Here is a 21,606-nt window from a genome sequence, read left to right as displayed (position 1 = left end):
TGTCACACTTTGTATTTGGAAGGGATGTTAATGCTGGTTTTCAGGGTTCAGATACCCGAAGGGAGGTGCCCGTTGTGCTTTTCTCACTGCATGTGCCTAAAGACTTACCTTTCATTTGTGACTTACAGCCGTTGTTTGCAGAGCCCATCCATCAATTTTGACAACTTCTGGGACTTGTAACTTGCTCCCACTTATACTTTGGCAAAAATACCCGCACGAGGGTATTGAGGATGCAGTAAACAGACCTGGTTTTTAAGCCCTTTCAAGTTTCTGTTTGAACTTGTTCCCATTACGAGAGTGTGCATGCAGAGTCCTTCATCCATTGCATGGTTAGGACCTCGGCGGCTGTGAAAATGATGGTGGAGACGTAAAAACACTGGGTTTTAAATGTTTTACCAGAAAGTATTTTAGACAATAGCAATATATAAATTCTTAGTGTATTTCCCATTATCCCAGGCTAATCAGATTCCAGTAGACTTAGGACTTCTGAAGAAACGTCAGTCTAAAGTTTGAAATAAACTTGCTTATTACCTAATACAAAAAAGTTAACCAGGAAACAAACTTACAAATTATCTTTAAATCTTAAAGTAATTCTCTTCAGTTGCCTTAAAATATCCTTGTTTACATATTATTTATTTAAAGATTTATTATGTATACAGTGTTGTATGTGCATGTATTCCTGCATGCCAGAAGAGAGGGCACCAGATCTTATTATAGATGGTTATGAGCTACCACGTGGGGTGCTGGAAATCGAACTCAACACCTTTAGAAGGACAGCCAGCACTCTTAACCTCTGAGCCGTCTCCCCAGTCCAACATTTTTTTATTTTTATTTATTTATTTTTTTATGGCAGACTGTCCTTGAACTCACAGAGATCTGCCCCCTGTTTCTGCCCCCTGAGTAGTAGGGTTAAAGGTGTGTGCGTCACCATGGCTGACTGGCTTCATGTGTTAGTTTTACGTTTCAGCAACTGTCAGATTCTTTAGGATTCTGAAGTATTAAAAGGAAGTGGTGGCCTCATACGCATCTGAGATTTCATTAGCTAACTCATTACAGTAATATTTCTATACCTATACACCAAAGAAATCTTGGTTTTCAGGCTGGGAATGAAGCTCAGTAAAGTTGCTAGTATGGATAGAGCCCATGAAATATGTGTGAAAATATAACCATATTTTCCTCTCTGGATTTCTGTAGGTCAGTACGTCAGCAAGGGCAGCCTAATCAGGATAAATGCTAGTGTGATGCCTTTAGTTGGTTTTGATGCAGAGCTAATACCTGTGGCCCTCTAGTCAACTCTCAGAAGAGGTGTGCTTGGCCACACGCAGTGTGCATGTGATTTGGAATTTGCCTTTCTTTGGGCAAGGCTTTGTGCCTTCCAGTTTGCACTCTGCTTTGACGTGAAGCTGCCCATTTTACACTTGGATCCTGAACCATGGTCTGTGAGCATAAACACACGGTATAAACTCAGGGGAAGCTGAGCATTCATTCTTGTGAACTTATAATAAAAACGTAATGGCGACTATCCTGAGATTATGTCCTCTAATACCTGTAGATTCACATAGAAGGCTGAAGATGGCTCCTTTTATGAGAGCTGTAAAATGTATGACTTACTTCGTAGGTGGCAGAAGGAAGAAGATGTTCTCTCTTAAAATCAAGCTCTAACTACAGGTTCTTCGTGCATGCCTGTACAGTGTTTTCTGAATGGGACCGTAGGTGGTCCAGTGGATAAATGCTAACCTGGAACTCTGTGTAGCCAGGGTGACCAGGAACTCATCCTCCTTCCCCTTCCGCTGCCGGAGTGTAGTCTTGCTGGTATGAGCTGCTGCATGTGGCTTGTCATTTTTATATTAGTCTGCTTTCTAAAGTCATTTTTAGAAAGTAGACTCGGTGTCCTGCTTGAAGAAGATTGTTCTTGCTTCTCTCAATGTCAGTAAACATGGTGTTATGTAGCTATTCAAAGGAAGGTCTGAGACATTGTTTTCCTAATTTTAAAGAAGGAAATCCAGCTGGACATTTTTTTCTATATCTGTAATCCTAGCACATGAGAGATAGATGCAGGATTGCAGGTTCAGGGCTAGCCTGAGCTATATATATAATGAGTTCCAGGCCACCCTGAAACAAGGCTTTATCTCAAAAACAAAGAATTCTCATCTAAAGAGATGGCTTCGCAGTTAAGGGCACTTGCTGTCCTTCCAGAGGACCCAGCATCCCCATCAGCCTGCTCACAGCCACCTGTAACTGCAGCTCCAAGGGACCCAATCTGTTCTCTGGCTTCCATGGACAGAGCACACACATGTGCTACACACTCAAGATTCAGATACAGATGTGTGTGTGCGCGCACACACACACACACACAAATACAAAAATAAAACAAATAATTAGATCCATTGTGTTTCAATTCTATTTCCCATGTTTTCATTGTTTGTTTTATATGCTGAGCTTATGTATTATTTTAAGGAGCGTAGTCTCCTGGCTATAGAGTCATAAAGACATTGTCATAAAATTATGATCTTAAAATTGCAATAGGAAAGAGAACTTGAAGCAAATAAAACAGAAAAGGTAAAAGAAGCTCGACTTGAAGCTGAAGTGAAGCTACTAAGGAAGGAGAACGAGGCTCTTCGAAGGCACATAGCTGTTCTCCAGGCTGAAGTTTATGGGGCGAGGTTGGCTGCCAAGTACTTGGATAAGGAGCTGGCCGGCAGGTGTGTAAAATGGCTCTGCTTGACTCATATCTTATGACTGAAACGGTTTCACCCTGATTTTTATACATAGCTATAAGTTAACAGTGTTGGCAGCACTGTTTAGCACAGATGTGTCTTATCCACAAGTACACTATTACGTATATTAAGTAATATCAGTATTAAGCTAATAATAATCTACAGTGAGATGCCTAAAACTCTGCAGAGCAATGCTTTTCTGTAGTTTCCTGCCTTGACTCTGTAACAGGTGATGCTCATGTGACCAGCAGTAAGGAATTCTTTGATATTTTCTGGCCCCACTTTCTGGCTTTAATCTTGTTATGTGAGTTAGTCACAAACTTTGATGATGTGCTAGTATCAAATCATTTTATACTCATTTTAATATTCTGTTAAAAATTGAGATGAAGCCAAGGTTTTTCTAAATTATTTTTAGACTTTTAAATTTTACATGTGCGAGTGTTTTGCCTGTGTGTTGTATATACACCTTGTGTATTCAGTGCCTTGGGAGGTCAGAAGAGGGGGGTGAGATCCCCTGAAACGAGAGTTACAGATGGTTGTGAGTCATCATGCGGGTACTGGGAACTGAGCCTGGGTCCTCCTCAAGAGCTTCAAGCGCTCCTAACCACTGAGTCATCTCTCCAGCCCCGAAGCAAATAACTTTTATCATTTTGAAATACAAGTTTCTGATGATTTTTTACTTCAATAATTACTTTAAAAGAATTTTTTAAATATGGTCATTGTTATCTAACTGCTTCTATTTAATAGTGCACTGAATTCAGTTATATAAGAGATAAAACATATTGCCATTAATCTCAAAAAAATGGTTTTTAGGTATATTTAAATTAAGAATATAATTAAAGGAGTTCTCATTTATTTCTTTTAAAAAACGTTTAGCTTTTTTCCCCCTAAAAGATATTTGTCCCTTTCAGTTTAGTTGTACAAATCAGAGACATTGAGAAAGACCAAAGTATTAGTTTTGTTACCAATTAAACTGTATTCAATAGCTACTGAAGTTAGTAATTCTTTTGAATTATCTAAATGTATAAGCGTAATCTAAACTACTCTCTTTTGCTCATGTGAAGGGTGCAACAGATACAATTACTGGGACGGGATATGAAGGGACCTGCTCACGATAAGCTCTGGAACCAGTTAGAAGCTGAAATACATTTGCATCGCCACAAAACTGTCATCAGAGCCTGCAGAGGGCGCAACGACTTGAAGCGGCCCATGCAAGCACCCCCAGGCCACGTAGGTCCCTGCTCCCACTCGGCCTCTTCCTGGCTTCATCTCCTCCTTTCTGTTCTCTCTTTCCTTCTATTAGTGTTTGAAACTTTTATTTAATGAGGGAAAAGGGAGTTTGGCTTAATTACAGTAGTTAAAAGGTTCAGTTATCCAAAGGAATTTTGGTTGTTTTTCAGACTTTTGTAAGAGTGGTATTTCTTCGAACAGCCCTACCCAGCAAACACATATTGTTGTGCTTTAGTTCATATTTCAAATTTTTCCTGTATCATGATTGAGTGTGCTTAAATTTGTTATAAACTTATCTGTGATAAGTTATGTTTGGGAGAAGTTTTCAAGGGACTTTTTGGTACCTACCTCCAAACACAGATTCTGAAATAATATTTACATTTATTTGGCCTCCAATTAGGATGAATTTGAAGTCTGTATCCAGTTTTCCATTGCATAGCCACCACTGTAAAGGAGCTTTGGTAAATCCTTATTAGATAACATAGACTTTAACCATAGCAGTTCAATATATGAACAGACTTTCCCCCAGTGGGTCCCATATTTTAATACCAGTGGCCTTTATGTTAGTTACTGTTGTTCTGTTGCTGTGGTGAAGAACTGTGTTCAAGGCAACTTACAAAGGAAGCATTTGATGGGGGCTTGTTCACAGTTTCAGAGTCTGTGAGCAGCATGATGAAGAGCACGAGGGCAGGCAGGCAGGCATGGCACTGGAACAGTAGCTGACCCAAAGACAGCAAGCAGAGAGAGGCAAGGCCACACCTCCTAAGCCTTCCTCTACAGTCTACCAACTGGGAACCAAACATTTAAATATATGAGCCATTCTCATTCAAACCACCACAGCTTTAAACAGTAAAATAATCTGTTACCTCCACAGAAGTTGTTATAAGAAGAATAATAGCACATAGCGAGGAACAGGGTCACAGTGCATAGATATGTCACTGTCTTCTAGAGCCTGATGCTCCATATTATGAGTCTGGTAGGTCTGAAAAATAGGCTATAAGTGGCACACAGTAGTTGGTGTGGCAGCGTATCAGAGTGACAAAGCATACTCAAATAGCTTCATGACATCAGCTAACTAGTCAGCCAGAAGCCAGAAAATCAGAGTTATTTTACATTAAATATAGGAGTCTTAAACTGGTAGTTATAAGCCTTTTAAATAAAATAGTGAACACAGTAGTATGGTATTGTGCCCAGCTACCTCAGAGAGACAGTGGTAATCCAAGGAACAAAATGAGAGAAGCCTGGGAAGTAACATTGGGAAGGAAGGGCAGCTTTGAGAGGCCTCGACTGAGCTAAGGTCTTCACAACCGATAGTTAAGGAGAGGAAGATCGAAGCTTTGCTTTGGCTATCCAAGTGTACTTTGGCTTTTACTAATAAAGGAAGAACAGGAAAATGAAGGTCTGTGGGAGGAAAGATGCATCATCAGCTGTAGACAGGTAGTGTTTGAGGTTTGGGTGTGACATATAAGAAACCCATCCAATTGGGTGTATGAATGAAACTCAGGAAAGACATCTTGAGTTGCAGAAATATTAAGCAGGTTGTATTCTTTGGTGTCATTGAAATCATGGAAGTCAGTAGCCAAGGGATGCATGCACAAACTAACCAACTAAATAGGAGGCAAGGAGGAGTCTCAGTATGGAGGAAGAGAGTACACCACAAAGAGAGACTCCTGGTACAGACAGCTTAGATCACCTGGCAAAGTAGGTAAGACAACAGAGGAACGGAGTGGGCTTCAAAGGGTGCTTATTGGCCCCTGACAGCCTTTTGCAGGGTTCTAGTATAGTAGTGTCTAAAAAGTGTTCATTGGCTTCAGCAATACTTTTACAAGTGACCAAAAGAAAATTTCAGGCTAGGGATAAAATCTTAATCATAGTGACCAAGGGAGGCAAGGAAGTATGTGTGGAGGATGGAAGATAGTGACTGAAAAAGACAGAGAAAAATTGAGGGGGTTCTTTTTTTGTTTGGTTTACTTTGGGTTTGGGGATTTGGTTTGTCAGAATCTTAAAATTGGAAGATGCTTAGAATGTATTTCCTGGCTGAGTTGAAAAGGAGTTTAGTAGAAAGAAAAAGATCAAAGATAGCAGGGGGGACTGAGAAGGGTTAGTGCAAGTGCAGAGTGTGTGCTTAGCATGCAAAACAGTCTTAGGTTTGAACTTTAAAAAAACAAGCGAGAAAGGTCAAAGGACAATTAATGGAATAAGGTACTTTATTTTAGCAGGTAGATTTTAGAGCACTAGGGAATAAAAAGTATTAATGTTCATGCTGATAAAAAATAATCAGTTCTAAAAATCACTTAACATTTATATAAACCCCTAAAGATATTTTCTAGTGAAGATACATGGTTATTACTTTATTCCTTGAAGATACTTATTTATTAATAGAATACTGGTAATTTTATAGTGTCATATATATATATACATATGCATATACATATGCATATTTACAGGGGGTGAAAAAAATCATCCATAAATTTTACCATATCAGTATTTTCATCTCATCTTTTAATTGCTGTAATCTATACCAGAAGATTAATAATGGTTTTTAAAGGCAAGTTAGTAACATGAGTTCTGCTTGCTTTGTTATTTATCTAAATAATACTAATTGTTTTTCTCTTTTTCCCTGCAATAAGGATCAAGACTCTTTGAAGAAAAGCCAGGGAGTCGGTCCAATTAGAAAAGTTCTCCTCCTTAAGGAAGACCATGAAGGCCTGGGCATTTCTATCACAGTAAGAAGCTGTGCTTTTGTTTCCTTACGGCACTCGTCTGATAGGAACAGGGTCCTTTGTGGGGCGTCATCTGTGGGAACAAAATATTCTGCATATAACTCAAAATAACTGAATTTTTAAAAACTTAAGCAGTAACACTTTTGCATAAAACCTTCTGTGTATAAAGAAAGCTTCCTATAATTTAGATGTCCCTTGAAGAAGTGTAGTTTAACATTTTCAGTACAACTGGGAGCAGACAAGAATATGATACAAAGACATATATGCAGGCAAAGCACCTATATACATACAATTTTAAAAAATGAAAGTAGAAATAACATACATAACTACATAAAGTGATGGCTACCAATTATTGTATTTCTTCAATTCAATATTACATATTTTTATATTTCGGAAATTGATACTTATCTTGCAAACTTATCTTGGTTAAAGCTGGATGTGATGGCACGTACCTTTAATTCCAGCACTTGGAAAGCAGAGCCATGTGGATATCTGTGAGTTCAAGGCCACTGGTCTACATACTGAGTTTCAGGACAGCCAAAGCTACATAGAAAGACCCCGTCTCCAAAAAAAGAAAAAAGGGGAAGGGGACCTGGTTATACATAAAGTAACTGGTCTTATTATACATATTTTAGTCACTCTTCTATTGCTCTGAAGAGATACCATGACCAAGGCAACTCTTAGAAAAGAAACCAATTAACTGCAGCTTACTCATAGTTTCAGAGGTTTAGACAATTTTCATGACATTCATGGCACTACAGCATTAGCTGAGAGCTGTGTCCTGATCTGCAGGCCAAGAGAGAGAAAAACACTGAGCTTTTGGAAACTCAAAGCCCACCTCTGGTAACACACTTATCCTGACAAGGTCACATTTGAAAACTCAAAGCCCACCTCTGGTAACACTTATCCTGACAAGGTCACAGCCGCAAATCCTTCTAATCGTTCAAACAGTTCTATTCCCTGGGGACTAAGCATTCAACATATGACCCTATGGGGCCATTTTTATTCACCACTACAATACATAACAATTTAGATTTGATAAAATTGCTTTGCAAGAGACCACAAGATGGCTCAAAGTGCTATGGAACACTAGTGTATCACTTGTTTTTAATGTTTAAGAAATGAGGCTATGGTAGTTGTTTAGACTGTTTTAGTTTTGGGTTCTATAATTATTTCAGAAAACCGTATGGTCTTAGTTATTGTACTCAGAGGTGCCTTTTTGGTAGTGAGTAAAATTTCACCCCATTCTTACAGAGACTCTCTGTTTACTGTAATGAATTTTTAAGAAAATGTCTTGTGTCTAAGAGGATTTGCGATCATTTTATAAACTGTAAAGTGACTTCCTTCCTTTGATGTTCTATTGCCAGGGTGGGAAAGAGCACGGTGTTCCCATCCTCATCTCTGAGATCCACCCGGGACAGCCTGCGGATAGATGTGGAGGGCTGCATGTTGGAGATGCTATTCTGGCAGTCAATGGAGTCAACCTAAGAGACACAAAGCATAAAGAAGCTGTAACTATACTCTCCCAGCAGGTGAATTCTCTTTATGTCATTAAAGCTGCTATAGAAGTTGTTTCTATTCCTTGACGCTTATGGATGTCATTTGATCATATTTGCTGAAAAGTTATATTTACTCCTTCCCATAGCTACTTAGCTTTGGACAAATTATGTCCATCCTCTGGGCAGCAGTCTCCTAAGCTCTATGATGGAAATGGAGCTGTAGTGCGTGTATCTCAGAATAGGATAAGTTCTTAAGATCAACCGCAAGAATGACAGGCACATCTTGCCAATATAGGGTGTCAGGGAATACTGGTAGGAGAAGACTGATTTTGGTCATAGAATATGGACTGAAAGGATCATTAGAATTCCTCTAGCCCAGTTTGAAGAGACTGGTCAGTGGTTAAAGGCACTTGCTGCTCTTATAGAGGACCCAGATTCAACTCCCAGCGCTCACATGATGGTCAGTAGCCATTTGCAATTCTAGTTCTGGGATTGATCCTAAGCCCTCTTTTGCTTCCAAGGGCACGGACATTCATGTAGGCAAAACACACATATACATAATATAAAATAATTATAATAAATGTTAAAGATATTAAACTGCAATTCCTGGAGAGCAGTTGCACAGCAAATGATTTATAGAATAACGATCCATATTTAGAGTCAGATTTGTTATCTCATGTCCTTACAGCCTCTGTTTTCCTCTGGGAATAGAGTTGAGGGGATTAAAACAATGCTGGTGGAACATGAAGATGTTTGGGTCATCAACAGAGTGTACTAGTGTAGAGTGATTGTAGATGGATGTGACTGTACAGACAAGCAGCTTAGCTAATCTCTAGTGACGTACTTTACTGCAGGAACCACCCCTATGGCATCAATTCAATAGCTTCAGTAAGGGAGGACTTACTGATAATGGATGGGGTTGGTTGGTTGGTTGTTTGTTTTAAGAAAGGTCTTGTACATTAAGCTTGAAATTTGTATTAGTATGTGTTTCCAACCTGTGATACTGTGACTCAGCTTTGTCATATACAAAGTTTATTCATTAGAAACACACAATGGAGTTAAAAAAAAAAAAAAGACTGGCAAAACAGTCTTGCAGTGTTTTAAGTCAGCTTAAAAAGTAAGCTAGGCTCAGTTTGACTCCGTGTTGGTAGCATGAGAACTGAATGAATGGCAGCTGGGATAAAAGAGCTGCAGGTATGCGGTGGTGAATGTTAAAGAAACAGAGCCTATAGCACATTGCTCAAGAGTAGGTTCAGGAGAGCAGGCACCGAAGACATTAACTTAGTGGATAGCAGTCAAAACCAGCAGACTTTTCTTTCTAGAAAAGACAGGTCATAATTTTCAGAGTTACAAGCACAAGGCTAGGATGTGGTGAGTGTAGACCCAGTAAATGACAGCTACAGCTTGGAGACTTTTTTTGAACTTAAAATGGTTTATAATTCTGTACTTGACATTAGTTTGTTATTAAAGAATAACAGTAAGAATATTACATCTGGCCCGGTGTAGTAAAAGGAATCAAGACTGTCCAGCCACATTAGGCGGCATCCTTGTGCTTGCTTGGGCTCTAGGGAAAGCTGCGTGTTCTCCTCACTGCTCACCAGGGCTTCTCACTTATGAGAAGGGACTTGGAATGCTCTGCAGAGTCAATAAAAGCTATCATTTTATACCATAAATATAGTAATTACTGTTATTCCTAAATAAATGCCTTTATTAATACCGTTGTCTTTCTCAGTAAAGAGAATTTTTTTTAAACAAAGGTTTATGACTTACCAAGAAGCTGGATGTAATAATTTACACTTGTTATTCCAGTTTGGATTTGAGGCAGGAGGATTACTGCAAGTTTGAATCTAGTTTGGGCAAGCTAGAGGTTAGCTTAGGCTACTCAATAGCTTACTATTTTAAGGGGGAAAGTACTTAGTGGGGAACAATAAGTCATAGCAGTTTCTTTGTGTGTGTGTGGGGGGGGGTGCGGTGTTGAGACAGGGTTTCTCTGTGTAGCTCTGGCTGTCCTGGAACTCACTCTGTAGGCTGTTCAGGCTGGCCTCGAACTCAAAAATCCACCTGCCTCTGCCTCCCAAGTGCTGGGATTAAAGGCTTGTGCCACCACTGCCTGGCATAGCAATTTCTTGAACTAGCAAAGTTTGACACCCTTATATACTGGTTTATTTAATATCAGTTTAAATGGATTTGCTAGATTACTGGCAAAGTACAAGATGTCTTTAAACTGAATACATGATTCTGTTCCAAGATTCTGTAAATCTAATAGTTAGGCATCCTTTTTATTTTTGATATATTATTTAAAATACTGTGAAACGGCCAGGAATAGTGGCATACACTTATAATCCCTTCTCTTAAGAAGTGGAGGCAGGGGCTGATGAGATGGCTCAGTGGTTGAGAGCATGGATTGCTCTTCCAGAGATCCTGAGTTCAATTTCCAGCAACCACATGGTGGCTCAAAACCATCTCTGATGGGATCTGATGCCTTCTTCTAGTGTGTCTGAAAACACTGTCAGTGTACTCATGTAAATAAAAATAAATAAATCTTAAAAAACTAAGTGGAGGAAGGGAGATGAGGAGTTGTAGCTCACTCTCAGCTATGTGACCATTCAAGGCCAGCCTGGTCTCCTGAGACCTTGTCTGAGGTGAATGACTGCTTTGATCAGGAGAAGGAGCTATAATGTTAGAAGGAACCCCCTCATAGAGAAGATCCAGGGAGTGGTCTGGCTGTCACAGCCTCCCTCTCTTGTACCTTTTGAGAGTCTAGACTTAGCAGTACCTGCCCTCTCCTCCTCTCAGCGTCTGTTCCCAGAGACTGAGAATTCTGTTGTGGCTATGATCACAGTGACTTGACTTTCTGTGTTCATCCCTGTTTTAGAGAGGAGAGATTGAGTTTGAAGTAGTCTACGTGGCACCTGAAGTGGATTCTGACGATGAAAATGTAGAGTATGAAGACGAGAGTGGACACCGCTATCGTCTGTATCTTGACGAGTTAGAAGGCAGTGGGAATTCTGGTGCTAGTTGCAAAGACAGCAGTGGCGAGATGAAAATGTTACAAGGTAAAAATCATTCAGTTTTATTATGAATGTGTTGGTTATTAATAACATTTCTTCTTTTGGTTATTAGAGACAGGGCCCAGGATGGCCTTGAACTTGGAGATTTGCCTGCCTCTGCTGCCTAAGTGCTGAGATTAAAGTTGTGTACAGTTGCTGCCACCACCTGGCTTACTATGAATACAATTTTAATGTAAAAGCCTCAGTGTTCTTCAGTAACATGCTAAATGATACAGAACAAAAGGCATGAATAGTCAGTCTTGCAGTTTTACTGTGTTCCACTAGTTTACATGTTCTCTAGTTCATATTGGCTAAAATGCTTGAAAAACAAAGATTCAAATTCTATAGACTCTGAAGCAAAGCCCAACATCTCTTTAGAGTACAGGTGTCTTAATGCAGATTCTTCTCTCACAACACGAGGAGTTAGAGCTTTGGAACTGTGGGTTAGTGGTTAAATTGATGTCTATGATTATTAACCAGGTCACAATTTAGGACCCTCAAGATTTCCAGTTTGGTATTTATAAAAGAAATATGAAAGCACTTCCTTTGGATAGAGCATTATTTTCCAAGTTATCATCGGTGTCTGGGAGTCACTGGGACCTTTTGAGAGGCATGTGGGTTAAGGGGCTTTTCCTGGCAAAACTGTGATGAAACAGTAACAGTTTATTTTTGGATAAAATTGGCACTTGATGATAAAGCTATAAAACTTACTATTTTTTTTATTAAATGTTAGTTCTTGAGTACGTTGCTTATTTTGGTTTGCTTTTTGAGACAGCATCTCCCTGTATAGCCTGGGCTGGCTTTGAATTTACAAGCCTTCCTACCTCAGTCTCCAAGTGCTGCCATCACATGCAAGCGTCACAAGCCCAGCCCATTCTTTCATCCTTATGTTTTTAGTGTTCTTTGCCTAAGCCCCAATGCCAGTTGATTCTGTACATGGCATTTTACTCTTCCACTTGATGATGGATGCAAGTCCATCTTTCACTGACCCAGCACACTGCACAAAGGTGCTGGTCTTAACAAAACTGCCCTGGTTAGATTGCTGACTTTTTGAAAGAATGACTGGCAGGTGGACATTGTCTTCAACTTTTACAGTCTGTTACTTCAAATAAGACAATTGAGAGTATTTATTGTAGGAAATATGGGCTGTTAAGTGAAAACTACATTTTGTAGAACATCATTTAAATCCCCATGAGCTTGGCTGGTCCCCAGATGTAAGTTTGTAAGGAGCTTGGTAGGCACATTAATTGATGCAGTTCTTACACAATGCAGTAAAACATGTCAGCTTTTGAATTGCTGCTTATTACTTCAGCAATCCAGTGTTTTTCGTATGACCCATATGTAATTTTACAGAGTTGTGTGTATTTACCTTCATAGTACAAGCTAGGCAAGTAAACTCGAATGTAACTGTGTGTTGACAATCCCTCAAGGTCTACATTGTTGGATTTTGGTGGAGTGCTAAAGAACATTGACAGTTATTTGAAAAGGCCGTTAAAATACTCTGACCCAGCTACACTTCTGTGAAGCTGGTTCTTCATGCACTTGTAACAGTAAATAAAAACCTAGATGTAAATCCAGCTACCTTCAGTAAAGCCAGTTACTAGGGCCAACGAGATGGTGGCTCTGAGGTTAAAAGCACTTGCCACTCTCGCGGAGGACTAGAGCTCAGTTCCCAGCACCCACACTACCTACTATAACTTCAGCTCCAGTGAATCTGTGCCTTCATCTGGTCTCCACAGGCATTTAGATGTATGTACATACATACACACATAAATGAAAATAAATCTGTCATAAAAGTCAGAGATAGATGAAACTGAGTTTGAGGCTAGCCTGTTCTACAAAGTGAGTTTCGGGACAGCCAGAACTACACAGTGAGACTCTGTCTCAGATGAGGGGGAAGGATGGGGAGTGGCCTATTGTGACATTTTTGTTAGAACTCTGTAGTGTTGAGCTGCTCTCCCATGGCCCCATTGTCATTTTACTGTCATGGGTATGAAAAACACCTGTTCCAAGATGATGGTGGGTTGGCGGGGTTGGGTGGGGGTTGGAGCACAAACCTTTAATCCTAGCGCTCAGGAGGCAGAGGCAGGTGGATCTCTGTGTTCAAGGCCAGGGTGTTCTCTCTGTCTGGAAAAAACAAAAAGTTCCTCACTTTTTTTTTTTAAACTGGATGAAGCAGAAAAGTGCTTCACCATAACGTTATTGTCATTCTTATTTTTATACCTTCTAAAGATAAATGGTTGCATGTTTTTAAGCATTTTTACATTCCATAAGTTCATAGTAATTTGAAGGCAGTAGTCCATATCATAGGTCGGTAAGGCTTAAGGAGTTACAGCAGAACTGTTTACACATCTTTCCATTAAGACCAGTACTTGAGGAGAAGGAAGGCGAGAAAATGGCGTCCACAGATTACAGTACCTATAGTCAAGCTGCAGCCCAGCAGGGCTACAGTGCTTACACCGCCCAGCCAACTCAAGGATATGCACAGACCACCCAGGCATATGGGCAACAAAGCTGTGGAACCTTTGGACAGCCTACTGATGTCAGCTATACCCAGGCTCAGACCACTGCCACCTGCAGGCAGACTGCATATGCAACTTCTTACGGACAGCCTCCCACTGGTTATACCACTCCAACTGCCCCCCAGGCACACAGCCAGCCTGTGCAAGGATATGGCACCCCCCAGGCACACAGCCAGCCTGTGCAAGGATATGGCACCCCCCAGGCACACAGCCAGCCTGTGCAAGGATATGGCACCCCCCAGGCACACAGCCAGCCTGTGCAAGGATATGGCACCCCCCAGGCACACAGCCAGCCTGTGCAAGGATATGGCACCCCCCAGGCACACAGCCAGCCTGTGCAAGGATATGGCACCCCCCAGGCACACAGCCAGCCTGTGCAAGGATATGGCACCCCCCAGGCACACAGCCAGCCTGTGCAAGGATATGGCACCCCCCAGGCACACAGCCAGCCTGTGCAAGGATATGGCACCCCCCAGGCACACAGCCAGCCTGTGCAAGGATATGGCACCCCCCAGGCACACAGCCAGCCTGTGCAAGGATATGGCACCCCCCAGGCACACAGCCAGCCTGTGCAAGGATATGGCACTGGTGCTTATGACATCACCACTGCTAGAGTCACCACAACGCAGGCCTCTTACACAGCTCAGACTGCATATGGCACCCGGCCTGCCTACCCCACCTATGGCCAGCAGCCAACAACCACCGCACCTACCAGACCACAGGATGGTAACAAGTCTGCTGAGACTAGTCAACCTCAATCTAGCATAGGGGGTTATAACCAGCCCTGCCTAGGATATGGACAGAGTAACTACAGCTATCCCCAGGTACCTGGGAGCTAACCAATGCAGCCAGTCACCGCACCTCCATCTTATCCTCCTACCAGCTACTCCTCTTCACAGCCGACTAGTTACGATCAGAGCAGTTACTCTCAGCAGAACACCTATGGGCAGCCGAGCAGCTATGGACAGCAGCGTAGCTATGGTCAACAAAGCAGCTATGGGCAGCAGCCTCCTACTAGTTACCCCCGCTCAGACTGGATCCTACAGCCAGGCTCCAAGTCAATATAGCCAACAGAGCAGCAGCTACGGGCAGCAGAGTTCATTCCGACAGGACCACCCCAGTAGCATGGGTGTTTTATGGGCAGGAGTCCGAAGGATTTTCTGGATCAGGAGAGAACTGGAACTTGAGTGGCCCTGATAACCGGGGCAGGGGAAGAGGGGGATTTGATCGTGGAAGCATGAGCAGAGGTGGGCGGGGAGGAGGACGTGGTGGAATGGGCGCTGGAGAGCGAGGTGGCTTCAATAAGCCTGGTGGACCCATGGATGAAGGCCAGATCTTGATCTAGGCCTTCCTATAGATACCGATGAAGACTTCTGACAACAGTGCAATTAAATGACAATGTGACTCTGGATGATCTGGCAGACTTCTTTAAGCAGTGTGGGGGGTTGTCAAGATGAACAAGAGAACTGGACAACCCATGATCCATATCTATCTGGATAAGGAGGCAGGAAAGCCTAAAGGTGATGTCACAGTGTCCTATGAAGATCCACCAACTGCCAAGGCTGCTGTGTTATGGTTTGATGGGAAAGATTTTCAAGGAAGCAAACTTAAAGTTTCTCTTGCCCAAAAGAAGCCTCCAATGAACAGCATTCGAGGAGGCATGCCACCTCGTGAGGGCAGAGGGATGCCACCACCACTTCATGGAGGTCCTGGTGGCCCAGGAGGCCCTGGAGGACCCATGGGTCGCATGGGAGGCCGTGGAGGAGACAGAGGGGGCTTCCCTCCAAGAGGGCCCCGAGGCTCCAGAGGAAACCCCTCTGGAGGAGGAAATGTCCAGCACCGAGCTGGAGACTGGCAGTGTCACAATCCAGGCTGTGGAAACCAGAACTTCGCTTGGAGAACAGAATGCAACAAGTGTAAGGCCCCTAAGCCCGAGGGCTTCCTCCCGCCACCCTTTCCACTTCCGGGTGGTGATCGTGGACGAGGTGGCCCTGGTGGCATGCGAGGAGGAAGAGGACTGCTCATGGACCGTGGTGGTCCTGGAGGAATGTTCAGAGGTGGCAGAGCTGGAGACAGAGGAGGCTTCCGAGGTGGCTGTGGAATGGACCGAGGTGGCTTTGGTGGAGGAAGACGAGGTGGTCCTGGGGGGCCTCCTGGACCTTTAATGGAACAGATGGGAGGAAGAAGAGGCGGACGTGGAGGACCTGGGAAAATGGATAAAAGCGAGCACCGTCAGGGACGCAGAGACCGGCCCTACTAGAGACCTGCAGAGCTGCATTGACGACCAGATTTATTTTTTAAACTGGAAAATGTTTTAAATTTATAATTCCATATTTATAATGTTGGCGACAACATTATGATTATTCCTTGTCTGTACTTTAGTATTTTCACCATTTGTGAAGAAACATTAAAACAAGTTAAATAGTAGTGTGCTGAGTTTCTTTTTGTTTTGTTTTGTTTTTTGATTTGTTTTGTTCTTTTTCTTTCCATTTTAAGATGGTTGTTTTAAGACTTAACAATGGGAACCCCTTGTGAGCATTCTCAGTATCATTGTGGAGAACCAAGAGAGCCTCTAATTGTAACAATGTTCATGGTTGTGATTTTTTTTTAATAAAATTACAAATGTTTTTAAACTGTCAAAAAAAAAAAAAAAAGACCAGTACTTGACTAGACATTCTTTAAATGTTTTCTAACTCTCATAAGTTTAAAGCAATAATTTTATAGCCTTGGTTAGAAAACTTTTCTTACCTTTGTAAACTGCAAATGCTTAAAACATGAAATATGACTCATAGCTGTGCGTGGTGGCACACACCTTTATTCCCAGCACTCGGGAGGCAGAGGCAGGTGGATTTCTGAGTTCGAGACTAGCCTGGTCTACAGAGTGAGTTCCAGGACAGCCAGGGCTACACAGAGAAACTCTGTCTCGAAAATAAACAACAACAAAAAAAAGAAATATGACTCAGCCAAAATGCATGCCATACAGCATATTACTATTAAGTGCGTCAGATAATGAAAACTTTACCTTTGGTAGGTTTTAGATCTTCCTCCGACTTCTAGGCTGGCCGGGAACTCATTGTGTAGACCATGCTGTCTTTGAACACAGGATCTTCCTGCCTTAGCCTCTCAAGTGTTGAGGTAAAATCTATCTGTTGATTATTGTTTAATACAGATCTTTCTAACCTTCTTAGTGGGGTTTTCAGTCAGTCATATTTACTTAAAACCCCATTATATGTTAGGTAAATTAACCAAAATTTATTTTAATATCTAGCTAAACATTATCTTGCCAACAGATTGTTTAGCAGTCAACTAGCATATATTTCAATGAATTGAAGTTAAATTATATAGAAGCAAAATATTTGTATTTCAGTAAATAATTGTATAAATACAATTGGGTTTTTATAAGTTAGTATGTCAACCCTAAGTTTTTTAGAAAACTGGATTGCATTTATTTCACAACTTTCAGGTAGCTTCAATAGTTAATACTTTAAAAATGTATATGATGTTTCCTATCTGCTATAAGATGAAAGAATTCCCATAAGCACTATTGATTTGATCAGGGTTAGCTTGCCTTATATTGCTGCTAATAATTTCATTGAACATTGTTTCTTAGTAAAACTGTAAAACTTAGACATATTTTTGGCCAGAAATACACGGTGTATTTTGTGCTCTTGTCTCCCAGGGTATAACAAGAAGGCAGTGAGGGATGCGCATGAGAATGGGGACGTGGGGGCTGCAGGTGAGAGCCCTCTGGATGACACTGCTGCGAGAGCGGCTCATCTGCACAGCCTGCATCAGAAGAAGGCCTACTAACCCAGACACGCTGCTTGTCAGACTCGTGGAGTGTGGGGCACTAGAGAAGACGGTGACAAAGACTGCACAAGATCAGGGAGGCTGTGTGTTGCCTAGAGAAAGGCGGGAACCTCAGGGCTTCATGTGAACAATTCTAAGTGCATAAACCCCTGTTTTCTGTGGTATACCTTAATTAGCTATTGCATGGAAGGCAGTTTTGATTTTCCTGGAATCTAAGCACCAAAGCATGTGTTTCCCAAAGGGGTTTTACTAGGCTCTTACAGGCCAAGTGGATGCTATTTCATTTGGCTCCTTTTCATGTATAACAGGACAGTGCTAACTGGAATTCTCTAAGTACCCTTTAAATACAGCAGAGTAAATGATACCATATATTCCCTAAGGATAACTGCGGAATTTCAGATGACAGAACTTTACTCAGTGAATTGCAAAAATCTAGGTTGACATTTTTGCTTAATTGAAAATTTTGTTTCAGGTTTTTTTTAAAAAGTATCTTGTACATTCCTGATATCTAAATTAATTACTATCTTAAATCATTATGATGAGTTCACTCTCCAGGTAACTCAACTGCAGTACAAAACGGTTTTCTTTAGGCAATCCTGTATCAATCAATGCTGCTCTAGGAATAGTTTGGGAAAAGTTACTGTGCATTTGACTTTGGACTTTTAAAGGAAACGCAGACAAGTGGAAAATGGCCTGTTTTCAATTATGTTGATCTGTGTGCATGGTATTGGAGCATTACACTGTTAATGTTTAGTCCCAAATGTTAATTGTCTGGAATCCACGAAAAACAGCTTTATACATTTTTGAGCTGTTCCCAAGCTTTGTCTTGTGATAGTCAGGAACATTACTATGTCATGAAATACATTGTGTTCAAACAGCAGTTGGCTTTAAGTACCTGACTTGCCAGTCATTTAAAAAGCCGGGGGCCAAGGTAGGCAAGATGAGGTAAAGACATTTTGGTACAGTGAGCATATTGGTTTTTATATCAGTATATGTTTGACTAAAGCAATACTCGTGTGCAAACTCTGTAAATGTATTAGTTCTATTGTATCAGAACTAAGTACAGAGTGCCTGCTCCCTTCTTTCCTGACCTACAGACAATTGCACCCTGCCTGCCGGGCAAACTGAAAATACTGTACTTAAAGAGGTGTGATTTTTGCTAAGTCACTGTTTTAAAGGATTTACACCTAAGGGAATCTTATGTGGGAGAAGCCTACATATATCGGGCTTTTACAATATCAGTATCTTCTTTCTTGGTATGCTTGTTTTTCCCAGATGCATTATATATTTGTTCAAAGTTAAAATCTATAAAATGTATATACTTTATTTTGTGATTTTGCTATTTATAAATTTTCTTTTTAACTGTTGCTCATTTATGGTCTCTGGGTGGTTTCGTTCTTCATAGTATCACCATGTTAACTGGTAACTGAAAGTGCACTTCGTATGTATATTGTTAGTGATGCTGAGATACCTTGTAGTGTAACATTGCCTGTAAACAAGGTTAGTATTTTAACTGTACAAATGAATAAACACGTTACATATTACTGTTTGCTCCTGATAGGCTAGACCTCTTAAAAGAAAGATTGTTTTTTCCTCAAGTATTCCTCCCACACCAAACACATACCCCAGTGCATGACTTGAGACCTTCAAAGTAGGTGGTAGCCATTGTATTCATTTAAGGAAAAAATGTTCATGGTAACAGATCTGAAATATTTTTGCTTTGACCTGAAACCATGCTGCTCCTATATCCTTTCAGCATTGCCTGGGAAGGACCAGGGCCATTTTATTTTCCTTTTTATTCATAGATTATATGCCTTATATACTATGATTGAATCGCTAGGAAATGTAAGCTATATAACCCTTTGAATTTTTTCAAGAACTTCACAGCAGATGTGAAAGCAAAACTTGGATGAGCATTTTCATGTGCTGCCTAGGAGGGATTGTGTGAGATGGGTACAGAATATATTTAGAAAGAGTAGTTTATGGTTCTACAGGTCCGTCTTTCCATCTCTGCTTTCTGGTTTGGAAGCATAGGAGAGTGCTGTGGCGTGAAACCTGCTCTGAGAGCATCCTGGTACTCTCCCAGGCCCACTGGAGAGTTCACTTCAGAGTGTGTGGTCCCAAAGCACTAAGTGAAAAGTAGTCTTTATAGTTCATGTTCATAGGAAAGATGCCCATATAACACTGACTCTTCTTGAACAAAGCCAAAAAATGGGGGGAAAGCTGTTGCAAAGCCATTACAATGAAAACGTGTAGAGCATGAGAGGTGTGTGCGTGGACATACTCACACTTATTGTGTGAAATTGTCTTCTGCAGTTTTCTGTTCTGAACATGATGAAAGTGACGTATTCGGGTTAGGGATTATTGTTAAATTAAATTTGAGAGAGATGAAGAGCTTGCAAGTCTGTTGATTAGAATTAAACAATTACAAATAACATAACCTGTCCATGGTGCTGGAATAGACCCCACAGCAAGGGGCTTATGTTGTTTTCATATTTTAAAACAAAAAATATATTAATTTACATATAAGGGGATTTATGATAATTGTATTATATCTAGTTGAGTTTCATATTCTTAATTAGCCTGTAAATAAAAATGACATATTCTACATTAAAGCAGTATTGATCAGATTTGAAGGAAAATAAATGTTTTCTCTTTCATTCACATTAAATATTTTGGTTTATTATGGGTTCTGAGTAGCTCCTGTGACTTGTATCATTGTGTCATGAAATACCCAAAGACTGAATCCAGCTGCTGGGGTAGAGTATCATAGATTGGGTAGGAATTGTTTAGGCTTAACTGTTTCATCTGAATTAGTTAGAAATCTGGTAGTTAGGAACTGTCAAAACAACTCTGGGATCGATAGTCTGTTTTAAACTTAGCAGATGGAAGAAACTCTGGTCTCTTTGGCTTGGTTTCGTATTACAGATCTTAAAAGCTAAAGTTACATAATGAGGACAGCATTGATAAGAGTATAGTATGAATCCTTGTATTTGAAAGGAAATTCTTTCATAGACACCTACATCTATCTAGTTTAGAGTTTTCCAAAGTACATGTAAGATTATTTTGGTAAACATTCATAAGCTCAGAAACTGTCTTTCATTATGAGCACTTAGAAATACTTGTCTCCTGCTGTCGGGCAGCTGTGATTTAGTCCTTACATCCGTGTGCGCCCTGTGGCAATTGAAGCTACTGATTCTGAAGTTCTCTAAGGAAAAGTCTTTAACAAAATTCATCTCCTCAGGCTATTGCTTGGTTTGTGAGATATAAAAAGGGATCTGCATTTTCAGTATTGATCAATGTTATATTTTAGAGAGGTTACAATCTACCTTGAAAAAGGAAAAAAAAAAAAGGTACAAACGTATTACGGATTACCATGTGTTGTTGGTGATAAATATTTTGTTTGACAATGAATGTTTTCCAGGTTGTCTTGAGCCATAACCACCCTTGCAGCAGAACACATCTCTTGACATCTCCAGCAGGAGGACATTTAGCTGTCTGGAGGCCCAGCTGCCTCAAGCTGGGATTGTCTGTGTTCAGGCTGAAGCTGTGCCTCTTCAGGTGGCCACTGACCAGGACAAAGACCTTGTGAGTCATGGAGACTGCCAGGAAGACTCCCTACGTTATACTTGAAGTTACATTCGCTCAGTCCATTCTCCTCCAATCGTGCACACACTTTGTGGTTGGCTTGCCTCCACCCCCCTCACTTGCTTTTATATCACCAGCTAATAAACCTTTTGCACAAACAGCTGACTGAGATAGACACAGATACTTAAACCCAATGAATGGACTGAAGTCGGGGACCCTTGTGGTTAAATTAGGGAAAGGCTGGAAGAAGTTGAGGACAAGGGCAACCCCCATAGGAAAGACCAGCAGTCTCAACTAACTTGGACTCCTGAGATCTCTCAGATACTGAGACACCAACCAGGCAGCATATACTAGCTGATATGAGGCCCCCAACACATATACAGCAGAGGATTGCTAGGTCTGGCCTCAGTGCGAGAAGACACACCTAACCCTGGAAAGATTGGAGGCCCCAGGGAGTGGGGAAGCCT

General features: G+C 41.0%; 1 protein-coding gene and 1 pseudogene across 2 annotated transcripts in view; both read left to right on the top strand.

Moving 5' to 3' along the window:
• Gopc (golgi associated PDZ and coiled-coil motif containing) overlaps positions 1–20,250 on the top strand; it is a 45,101-nt gene extending 24,851 nt beyond the window's left edge. For both annotated transcript variants that reach the window (NM_053187.3, NM_001199272.1), the window contains 6 exons: positions 2,527–2,702; positions 3,782–3,947; positions 6,578–6,673; positions 8,038–8,202; positions 11,045–11,225; positions 17,421–20,250. In NM_053187.3, the coding sequence (NP_444417.2) occupies positions 2,527–2,702; positions 3,782–3,947; positions 6,578–6,673; positions 8,038–8,202; positions 11,045–11,225; positions 17,421–17,551 (915 nt within the window). In that variant the 3' untranslated portion in view covers positions 17,552–20,250. The remainder of the gene's footprint in view (positions 1–2,526; positions 2,703–3,781; positions 3,948–6,577; positions 6,674–8,037; positions 8,203–11,044; positions 11,226–17,420) is intronic.
• Positions 13,592–16,395, top strand: Gm6627 (predicted gene 6627; annotated as a pseudogene).
• Positions 20,251–21,606: the final 1,356 nt, after the last annotated feature.

The sequence above is a fragment of the Mus musculus genome, chromosome 10, assembly GCF_000001635.26.
Source record: "Mus musculus strain C57BL/6J chromosome 10, GRCm38.p6 C57BL/6J".
Classification (NCBI taxonomy): domain Eukaryota; kingdom Metazoa; phylum Chordata; class Mammalia; order Rodentia; family Muridae; genus Mus; species Mus musculus.
The sequence above is the reverse complement of the archived record's forward strand: the minus strand, read 5'-3'. Positions and strand labels throughout refer to the sequence as shown.